The 10,792-nt window shown below is 47.1% G+C and overlaps 2 protein-coding genes across 2 annotated transcripts in view; one reads left to right on the top strand and one right to left on the bottom strand.

Moving 5' to 3' along the window:
• The window catches only part of LOC119276702 (phytochrome-associated serine/threonine-protein phosphatase-like), a 6,796-nt gene extending 781 nt beyond the window's left edge, over nucleotides 1-6,015 (top strand). Inside the window, exons 2-10 of the mRNA XM_037557835.1 lie at nucleotides 201-351; nucleotides 448-515; nucleotides 3,097-3,154; nucleotides 4,006-4,116; nucleotides 4,201-4,251; nucleotides 5,085-5,228; nucleotides 5,307-5,402; nucleotides 5,535-5,606; nucleotides 5,722-6,015. Coding sequence (XP_037413732.1) covers nucleotides 201-351; nucleotides 448-515; nucleotides 3,097-3,154; nucleotides 4,006-4,116; nucleotides 4,201-4,251; nucleotides 5,085-5,228; nucleotides 5,307-5,402; nucleotides 5,535-5,606; nucleotides 5,722-5,805 — 835 coding nt within the window. The 3' untranslated portion in view covers nucleotides 5,806-6,015. The remainder of the gene's footprint in view (nucleotides 1-200; nucleotides 352-447; nucleotides 516-3,096; nucleotides 3,155-4,005; nucleotides 4,117-4,200; nucleotides 4,252-5,084; nucleotides 5,229-5,306; nucleotides 5,403-5,534; nucleotides 5,607-5,721) is intronic.
• Nucleotides 6,016-9,030: 3,015 nt separating this feature from the next.
• Nucleotides 9,031-9,873, bottom strand: LOC119281438. The gene has a single exon (XM_037561953.1). It carries the CDS (start codon nucleotides 9,754-9,756, stop codon nucleotides 9,319-9,321), a length of 438 nt encoding a protein of 145 aa, XP_037417850.1. The 5' UTR covers nucleotides 9,757-9,873; the 3' UTR covers nucleotides 9,031-9,318.
• Nucleotides 9,874-10,792: the final 919 nt, after the last annotated feature.

The raw sequence follows: 10,792 nt of genomic DNA, 5'->3' as shown, positions 1-10,792 counted from the left end.
TTTATCACTTACGCTAGGGTTTTGTTCGCGCGGCGTTGTGGCGAGCGTGTGCGATGCGGCGTGGCCGTGTTAGGGTTCTTATCAGCAGTAGCAGGTAGACGGGCAAAATTAGTCGCTTTTGCTGCTCGCCAAGAGACTTGAGTGAACCGTGGGTGTATCTGTGTGCCTAGTGTGTAACAGAGGTGTATTTCACTGATCATCCAGGTTAAGGAGATTCTCATCGAGGAGTCGAACGTGCAGCCAGTCAACAGCCCGGTCACAGTGTGCGGCGACATCCATGGGCAGTTCCATGACCTTATGAAGCTCTTTGCCACCGGAGGACATGTGCCTGAGACCAACTATATTTTCATGGTCTGGCTTCCCCAGCCCTTCTATTGTTTACCGTGACTGGTTTAGATAGCCTCTGATGTTCTTGTGTTGCTGAATTGAGCTCCGATTGACTCGTAGGGTGATTTTGTCGACCGCGGCTTCAACAGTCTCGAGGTTTTCACCATCCTTTTGCTACTAAAAGCAAGGTATTTGGTTAGTTTTCTCTTTGCAGATAATGAATCGTCCTTTTGTTTGTTCCAAAGCTTTGAACTTTATAGCGCGTAGCTGCGCCAACAGCATCTTCACTGTTTTGTGAGTATAAACTTAATTACCATATCACCGTACCTTTTTTTCAAACAATAATACTACATGATAGTGATACACGAATAACCAGATCATGAGTAGGTCACCCCGAAAAGGCAAAAAAGGATTGTCAGTAGGCATTCCTTAGATGGAATTAAGCTGTTGAATGGTAATGTCTGATTGCTGCTTGATAGTATGTCAAATCCTGTTGTCTCTTCATAACTGACTTTTCCCCTTGTATTTGCTGGATAATACCACGAGTAACCTATGGGGTCGATGGGGTTGATTTAGCTTATTTTTTTTTTGATGAAACTAGAAGTGTGTAATCTTTGATGGTTCTTGTACAATCATACAAAGATCAGGAGTTGAGCCGAGTTAGACTGGGATGACCTTGCACTGCACAATCCAACTGTGGATTGAACTGCAATTTGGAAGCTGCCAGCTGAAATTTGAAGTTGAAACACGTCTATATTTTTACTATTTGAACATAGGGCTGTCAACGACTGAGTTTGAGCGAATACACCCACGCTTTCCTCGAGCTCGATTTGCATCTCAAGCAATTTGGTGAGCGGGAGCTTCTGCTCACCTCATGAACACAGGGATGAGCTCAAGCTCAACCGGTTGAAGGCTCGACAAGCTCGCAAAGCTTGTTAACATTTTTTAATTGAAAGTCCGGCCAGTGCATCTTATCAGGCTGCAAAAAGCTTCGTTGTCTCAGGAGGATAGGCCCGTGAGATGTCCAGACTTGTGTATAGTGAAATGGATCAATGAGTTGCTGTCATGGATTAGAAAATTGTCAGCCAAGAGAAGGAAGAGGGGCAGGTCTAGGATGATGCTCGGGTCCTGTAGTTATTTTCTTCGAAAATGAGCTAGGTTGTGTTGCTCTACCAAGCTTTAGCGAACTGTTCGATCTGGAGCTTGTAGGGCTCTTGCGCTTGAGACTGGGCTTGTGCTTGTCTTACTTAGCTCTCGAGCGGAGCTTTATTCAAGCCCGAACAGTTTGGACAGCCTTACTTAAACTGCAAGACTGAAAATAAAGATTGCCTCTCACCATTTTTTGAGATGAACTGCTAAAAAGCACGGATACGGCGACACGCATACGGGGACACGAGATACAGCATTTTCCAAAAACAACCCATCGGGGACACGGCAAGTATATATAAAAATAAATAAAAATATGCCATGTAATATAGAGTTAAACACAAAAAAATGAGAAAGAGATAATGCCCCATTTGTTGTCTCCTGTTTCAAGTGCTTGATTGATCGTCCAGAGTTCCAGACCAGATCCACGTCATTGCAACTTGCAAAACACATCAAACAATAGTCTAGTAACAACAACAACAACGACAAAGCCTTTAGTCCCAAACAAGTTGGGGTAGGCTAGAGGTGAAACCCATAAGATCTCGCGACCAACTCTGGGCTCTGGCACCATGGATAGCAATCTTCCATGCACCCCTGTCCATAGCTAGTTCTTTGGTGATCTTTCGGGTTTCATCTCCACAAGAGTGGCTGAGTTTTTACGTTGGCTCGCCAAGCCTATCACAACCCTCCTCCTTTACCTGGGCTTGGGACCGGCTATGTTGAGACAACATAGGCGGAGTAAAAACAATAGTCTAGTATTAGTGTCATAATAATCTGAAGTGGTACTGGTACTTGACGAACAGCAAAGAAGTTTGCTTACCCAATCTGCACTGCTAGCTCCCAATAGCATTATGGTTTGGCAATCCCTAACATGAAGCACCAAGCATTGAATCAACAGTTCAAGCAGCAGCAGCACTAAGCAAGCAGCAGAAGCACTAATAAGCAAGCAGCAGCAGCACATGAATAGCTTAGGGAAGCTACTGGCGAGCAGCAACAGCATGGGCATGGCGGACAGGGGAAGTAAGCAGCAGCAGCTCAACAACAAATCAATTCGAATAGATGAAGAAGGGCGAGGTTACCTGCTCCAGCTTGGTTGCCGTTGGGGGGAGAGGCTGCTACACTTGTGGGCGGGAGCGGTCGAGTCCAGGCAGCGGCGGCAACTCCATACGGCGGCGGCGAGTCCAGGAGGTGGGAAACCCTATTTTGTGGCATCGACTGGTCCAGGAGCTTTCCCAGCTCACCCTTTTGTGGCGCCTGTGGATGCGACCTGCAAAAAGAAGGGTGGGCCGAGGCATAGTAGTTGGGCCTCCCGAGTCCCACACGTGTCCCCATTGTGTCCCAGCCGTGTCCTCCTAATTCGTGTTACAGGAAATACGGCGGGATACGCGTGTCCGGCCGTGTCTTGGCGTGTCCCCGTGTCCAGCCGTATCAGCACGGTGATTCGGCAAGTTTGGCCGTGTCCGTGCTTTATAGATGAACTGTATCAGTCTTAATTAGTGAAACAATGACCACACCTGTTAGTGTTGGTTGCTTCTTTTCAGTAAGAATTCTTACTGTATTACATTTTTCCTGAAGTGTCATCATATATGGCTAACTCTTGTCAATGTAATTTCCTACTACCAGGTATCCTGCCCACATAACCCTTCTGCGTGGGAACCATGAAAGTAGGCAGCTGACACAGGTATGTCCTGATATGGAGAATGGTATCTGTTATCCAGTTGAACATTTGGGATTTGAGATACTTCTGCTTCAATTAACTTTGTTGTAGTTCAATCTATAATCGCTCATGATTTTCATATTGTACTATCTCCTGTTGCCAAAAGATCTTGTAGTTAGTGAATTTACATTTGTTGCTTTCGCATTAAAATGCATTCTGCACTGAAAAGCAGTAGACGTTGATTGATTCTGGACGAAATGACAACACTTCCGATAAAGTTAAAACAATCCAGCTACTAAGCTATGATTTTACCTATGGTTCCATTTTCTCCATTTAAACCTTTATGATTCATACATACTTATACGATACATGAAAACCTACATTTCATGCTAATGATTCTGTTTGGCAAGTTGAACAGTCTCTCTTTCACATGGCATGTTAGGACTGTATAGTAATTGTGTACATAATTGCCTGGGCCCCATGGAGGCATCGGAATCGTTGTTTTTCGATGTTGCTGCCCCAATGTGGCTGCTGCCCTGTTGCTTGCCGAAGAGGAGGCACAGCTTTGGGGAATGGCTGGGACTCGAGAGCTTTCCCTTGTGAGCGTCGCCCAGGGCTTTGGTTATCGTAGTCCTTTGTTCTTTTTCAGGCACGGGTGAGTATTGTAACCTATAAAACATATGAAATGTGTGTGTGTACTCAGGGTTTCTACCCTTTCGTCTTCTCTAACATAATGGCACATATCTCCTGCGTATTCGAGAAAAAACAATAATTACAGCTTGAACGCGTTGTACGGTACCACAAACAGGTCAATACGTTCATTCAGTACTTCTTTTATCATCCAGGCAAACTAATATAATGTTACTGATCTGTAGGTATATGGCTTCTATGATGAGTGCCAGAGGAAGTATGGGAATGCCAATGCATGGCGGTATTGCACCGATGTTTTTGATTACCTTACTCTTTCAGCAATCATTAATGGCACGGTAAGTTCCTCGTATTTGATAATTTCTAGATTATGAATTCATACTTTGTGCTCAGTCGTACTAAATGATGTAGTGAAAATTCAGGTCCTTTGTGTTCACGGTGGCCTGTCTCCTGATGTACGTACTGTTGACCAGGTTAGTTGGACTTCTTTTCTTCCGTAATTTTTTCTTAATATCATTCAGCCATTATGTTACTTATGGAACTTTGTTTGAATGAGATTTTTGACCCATCTTACTGTCTGTTTTACCTAACGAATATAGAAATATGTTGTGCTTGATTTACAGAATAAATTAGGTTTCCTGATTCATATAGACGTACCACACCTGGTTTATACAACTATTTAATGGCCTGGTTCCAGTTCTAAAGAAGTTCACACTGTTAGCTCTGTATATCTTTAATTTGATAAGCTGATAATCTGGATGTTTACCTTGCCGCTAGCCAGGGGCAGATCAGTGGCTGGTGCGTAAAAGCCCATTAGGTGGGTCTAGGTGGGTAATACTCCCTCCATCCCAAAATAACTGTCTAAACTCTGTACTAACTTTAGTACTAAGTTGTACTAAGCTTGAGATACTTATTTATTTTGGGACGGAGGGAGTAGGACAAAAGGGTGCCGCTGAATGCCTATGTAGCTACTTTCAGAACACGGAATATTCTGTAGAAGTTTTCAAGGAGCTAGTAAACAATTAGCATCCTTGAACATCTCAGGAAAATGGTGGACCCTTATCATCTGTCTTCTCAATAATTGTTTTATTACTGCTTTTTTTTTGTTTCAGTTGATTCTTTTATACTTCTCTTTATTAGTTGATCCTTAGCATTTGCAGAGTTAGGCTCATTGATCTTAAGGATGCATGATTCTGAGGTTGATTTGTTCTTATGTGTTTACTGGTGTTCTCATGTAAGATATGAATGGTGTTGGTAGGCAATACAATGGAAGCAATAATCTGATTAAATATCACTTTGTCACCAGATAAGGACAATTGATCGGAATTGTGAAATTCCCCACGAAGGTCCTTTCTGTGATCTTATGTGGAGTGACCCTGAAGAGATAGAGACATGGGCTGTTAGTCCGCGTGGAGCAGGTTGGCTTTTTGGATCACGAGTGACAACAGAGGTGGGCATGGAATCTTTTCATTGAGGATCACCTTTTCATCATCTCTTAACAAATGTTGTTGATTTATTCTCTATGCAGTTCAACCATGTGAACAATCTTGACCTAGTTTGCCGGGCTCACCAGCTGGTCCAGGAAGGCTTGAAGTACATGTTTCAGGACAAGGGTCTTGTAACTGTGAGTGTCTGTTCACATGCCGCTAATTAGTCTAGATAACGATAGCATCTTTTTTCTTGGAAGTTACATGCTTGTTCAATAAAAAACCATGCTAACGATGCTGATATGCCTTGCACATATATATTTTTGCAGGTGTGGTCTGCACCTAATTATTGCTACAGATGTGGCAATGTTGCTTCTATACTAAGCTTCGACGAGAACATGGTATGTTAGCGCATCCGTGGAAGTGAGAGTATGGGATAATGCATACTGTTGATAATCATTTCAAGTAAATCTTCATCAAGTCTTTACTAATTAGTGTGCACTTATTCTTTGTCAGGACCGCGACGTCAAGTTCTTCACGGAGACAGAGGAGAACAACCAGATGCGTGGCCCAAGGACTGCCGTCCCGTATTTTCTCTGACTTCAGTTGTACAATTTTAGAAGTCGCTGTTTTAAGCTGTAAGGGTTAAAAGACGAACCGGAGGTGGTTATTGTTGTAGGGTTCAGATGATAGTCCAATCTGATGCGTTTTATTTCTCGCGCTTCTTTTAACCACATGTACAATAGATCCTTGGGAGCATCATTACTCCTGTATTCCTTCTATGACAGTGTCCAATTTTGTTTCTTTTTATTGTTTATTATTATTATTGTTATACATGTTGTACGGGCGCTATTTATATGTCACATATATGCATTTGGCAACATACAAATTTGGGTACGTGGCTTCGGCGTTTGTTTATGGATTTCACGGTAAGAAGATTCTTGTGTTGTGGAACACATGCACTGAAGAGGTGCACATGAGTAGTATTTCTTTACTTGTGAAAAGAAGAAATACCGGTACATGTTGTGTCGAGCATCTGTACGATGGACCACTCTTTACTTTGCACTTAAAAAGGCAGGTATATGTTTTTCTTTAAAGATGAGAAGAGGTATATGTTCCGTCGAACATGTGGATGCTGATCACTCTTTATTCACACAGGCGTTCCGTCCTTTTTTATCTGCAATCAGGGACGGTCATTGGTGTGGTGAGGCTGTTAGTCTCGATCCAGCTTATCCCGATACCCCGAAGATAATGGTACGCAGGGCTTGTTTCCGCCACCGCCCACCGGCCGGCGTGGCCGCGATAAGGAAGAGATTTTGCCTCCGACGGCGCGCGCACCGGGGTCACGGTCACGGTCACCCCGTGGCATCGCACCACGAAGGTGACGCGCCTCCTTTTTGCAACCGTGGTGGGCGGGGAGAAGGTATATGCCTCCCCGCGGCCGAAAACAGTCGCCCACCCAGCCGATAGCCAAAGAATCTCGGGCGCAGCTTGCACGCGCACACGGACGCGCCGAGCTAGCTTTGCTGTCGCGGGGTCGGCACCCCGGCCGCGTCACCGCCACCCGGCAAGCCCGAGTCGACAGCGACGGCGCCTGCGTGTCCGCCTTCCGCAATTATTACCCTGGGTTCGCTGCCCGACGGAGCCTCTCTCCACTCACTCGTTTGCGCGTCTGGACGGGACGGCCGCCTCCTGCCTGCGGCCTCGGATCATCGACTCATCGTCGGAACCGGCATGACCTGGACTGGACCAGGGTGAGACGCTGACGAAGCGATGAGGCTCGTCTCGTACCGCTCAAGTAAATAAAGAGTGTTCTGTAAAAAAAAGGGGTAAATAAAGAGTGAACTGGGTGCACGATGCATGCCATGTCGCGTCGTGCCCGCGTATCAAGACAACTCGTGGTACACCCTGCTCCAAAGTTTTTTCTAGGTTGGTAGGCGAAGCATCTACAACCCCGGCCTCCTCAAACATCCGCGAGCGCGTCCTGCCGGTGACCGGACAGCAGAGTGAAGGAAAAGAATGACCGAACCGAACTCCTTATGTCATCGCTATATGTCCACATTGTCAGCGGACCCTATATTGAGATCAAATGTAAGGACTATATGAGGTCTTCTAGACGCCCGGTAAGTCCGCCATGTAGGACGCGACCCACTCCAAACCATCTTTTCTCTATCTTTTTTTTCTTTCTCTCCATCTTCATCAGTCACATGCAAGTGACCGGAATATAAGAAGAAAAATGTGAAATATGGCTGCATGAACGCATAAATAGAAGCTTAAAGCAGACATGGCCGGACGTGTCCACGATGGTTTAGAGGATCGGATTTCTTAAGTGCGGCTATTTTTTTTTTGAGGAAAGGCCATCATGGCTAGCTTTATTGATTTCAAATAGGAATTACATCGTCTATGAGTTTGGAAACCAGACAAGTCGGGGGCTCATAAGTCCATGAACTACAAATCTTATTACAAAAACAGTAACTAGCTAGCACATGCGCCGCTTGATTCGAAGAACGAGCACAATGTTTAAAGATAACCTTCCCAATTGACAAAGACACGTCAACACATTCCACAAATACTACTGCAGCCAAATCCCACCATTCTGTCTGTCCCGAGCAATAGTCAATAACAATTGAAGAATCTGACTCTGCCTCCACCCTGTTGAATCCTAATGAGCTTGCAAAGATCAATCCATCTCTCATCGCCATAGCTTCCGAGGTTACTACATCAGATGCATACTGAATATATTTGCACTGAGCTGCCAAAAAATTACCCTTCTCATCTCTAAGGATTGACGCCGATGCTCCAGCACCCTCATCCGCATAGAAGGAGGCATCTACATTTAACTTAACAAAATTTGAACTGGGTTTCAACCATCTTTGTTCATTTGTCACCCTGTTCTTCTCATTTGCTTGATGAAAATGGTTCGCAATTGCTAGGACAGACATAGGCCATCTCATTGGCGGGGTTGTTGCTCCATCATGAGTGTGTTGGCGACGAGTCCACCAGAGGTATCAACTACCAACAACAAGAATTTGTTTAATATCCAAGTTCGGCTTCATTGGAACTGGCTTATCCTCTGCCAACAGTAAATGCTCCAATATTACCGAATCGGAGCGATCCACCGTTGCAGCTCCGTCAATAATTTCCAATATGCCCAGGCCTCTCCAAAGTTCTCTGGCCGTGAAACATTCAAAAAGAAGATATTTTATATCCTCAACAGCTCCATGACAAATCGGACAAGACCATCCGATCCCACATGCCTGTTCATCAGTATGGATTTTAGAGGGATGATTCCATGAAGAGCACGCCAGCAAAATATCGAAACTTTACGTGGTATATTTAGTTTCCAGAGTCTAGTCCACACTGCCGGAGCTTGGGATTGCCTTGGGCGTTCAACCATGTTTGTGTGTGTCCCAAAAGTGCGGCTGTTGATTCCCTGATGCCCCAAAACTAGGATTGGATTCGGAGGGGGCACCTTTCGGCAGGCTGCTGTTTTTTTTTAACACTGACCTCCTCATCGTCCAGGTGGGGATAGCAGCACAAAGTTATTTTGTTAACTGCTCGCCGTGTCAGACACCCCCTTGGTTGTTTAATACCACTAGTAATTACAGTGGCCTCTCACCGAAAGAGAGAATTAAGACGTTGCTTAATAATGGCTCGCATGTTTGACTCTTAACTGACGAACTGCAACGGATCATTTTTCCTGAACAGTGCTGGTAGCAGCAGTTCGTGCCGACTCGGAATTTTCACCAGCTTTCCATGAGATAAATCCTGTGACACCATACCACTACCAGTGTTTTTAGGGCTGACAGTGATGGGAGAGGTAAGGATACAGTAATGCGGCTTTATTTTTGGCGCAACCATCAAAGCAATAAATCATCTAGACAAGGCAATGTGGTGCCGAATGTGCACTGGGCAGCAACCTTTGCTTCTTTGCCGAAATTTCTGGCTGATCATCGTCGTGAGCTAACCACGAACCGACGGCGAGAATCATCAAAAGGAAAGGAAACGAGAAAGAGAGAGGCCGGACAGACCGAAACGGCGCATCCTACTTGGCAGATCACAGCAAAACTGGACTGGAGAAAAATCAATCAGCCTAACTAACAAACTCGCTACCTATCTCCTCCGATCCTCCCGCGGGGGCGGTTGCCGCGGGGACGCCGGCGATCCGGCCCCGCCGTCCTCGTCCGCCATTGTCCGCACCCGCCCCTGCCGGAGGTCCCCGAGCTCGGCGTCGGAGAAGGACGAGGACCCTCCGGGCGCGAGGCGCCGCGCCGGCCGCCGCCGCCGCCTCAGCCGCCAGCACCGGCGCGCGGCGCGGACGGGCGCGCGCGCCACGCAGCAGAGCACGGCCACCGGCAGGCACGCGCAGAAGACGCAGCACGAGACGGCACACTCCGCCAGCGCCCCGTCCTTCCCGGCGTCCTCGCGGGGCGCGGCCGGCGAGGCGTCGCGGCTCCGCGCGCCGTCCTCGCCGCCCCACCGCTTCCCGGCGCCGGCGTCCGGCTTCTTGCGCGGGCCGCCGGCGTCCGGCTCCTGCTCGGCGGCAGCCATTCCGTTTCGGCCGCTGCTTTCCCTTGTCCTTGGCTCGTGGGTTTCGTGCGAGAGATTCGAACGGGACGCGTGGGGGTGGGGGTGGTGGGGGGCACGGGCAGGTCGTGGGAGGGAGGAAACTCTCTCTCCCTCTCTCTCAAGAAACCTGTCTTGCTACCTCGGATTTAAGTTGTGGTGCTCACGAAAGCGTCTCGTGTGGTTTCCTCTCTCTTTTCGCCGTCGCTGTTGGTTACTGGTAGGAGATAAAACAAATCAAAAGGAAGCTAAGCTGGGGTAGCCACTGAGCCGACCTGGAGTCATTTCATCGATTAGGATCTTAATATAATCTTAACAGATTGATTAAAGTGTTGTTACGGGTCTGGGTCTTTTCTATTTAAATTTGCGAACCGAAAGATGGTTAAGTGGGACGGGACCGCTGTTGGCAAAGCATCACACTCGCAAGATCTCCTTTCTTGATCAAGCAAAACTGACGGTGTGGTAGTGCTCGGGATATTTTGTCTGGTAGGGCGTGCTAATCAGTCAGCCACTAAGGAACTTGGTCAAAACGCTCTAATCCGTCCAGGTGTACACATTAGCGATCGATTATTTTGGGACTGTGCTTTGTGGGACTGGAGGACGTAGCCGCACGGTGGGCGCCGGGCAGGGCACGAGACGGGAGTAGGGTGTGGCCCGCGGTGCCCGGCACGAGGCTGTTCGCCCAGCCACCGGCGTCTCTGTCGACAATGCTGGACTGGTGGTGGCCGGCGCTCGCTTTTTATTTAGTCACTGTCATTGTCATGGAGTACCAGGGTCAGGGCCCTCCTACCTTTCGCTTCTCCTTAGCTGCACTGCTTCAGCGACGGCAGCATTAGCAATGAATGAATGGCCAAAGTACAGCACGGCACGAAAAACCTAATTGCCCGGCATCACAATGACTACAGCCGCACAAAGGAAACTACGATAATCTTCAAAATACGCCATGATTTGATACGACAAGCAACCATGTACGTGTACGAGTGATGACACGATACGATGAGAGCATCTCCCACCGCAACCC

Source organism: Triticum dicoccoides, chromosome 3B (genome assembly GCF_002162155.2).
Source record: "Triticum dicoccoides isolate Atlit2015 ecotype Zavitan chromosome 3B, WEW_v2.0, whole genome shotgun sequence".
Classification (NCBI taxonomy): Eukaryota; Viridiplantae; Streptophyta; class Magnoliopsida; order Poales; family Poaceae; genus Triticum; species Triticum dicoccoides.
This window is presented reverse-complemented; position numbering and strand designations above follow the sequence as displayed.

Bases quoted from the DNA above. Each gene is read 5' to 3' on its own strand.
- LOC119281438 (XM_037561953.1), bottom strand. From the start codon at position 9,756: ATGGCTGCCGCCGAGCAGGAGCCGGACGCCGGCGGCCCGCGCAAGAAG.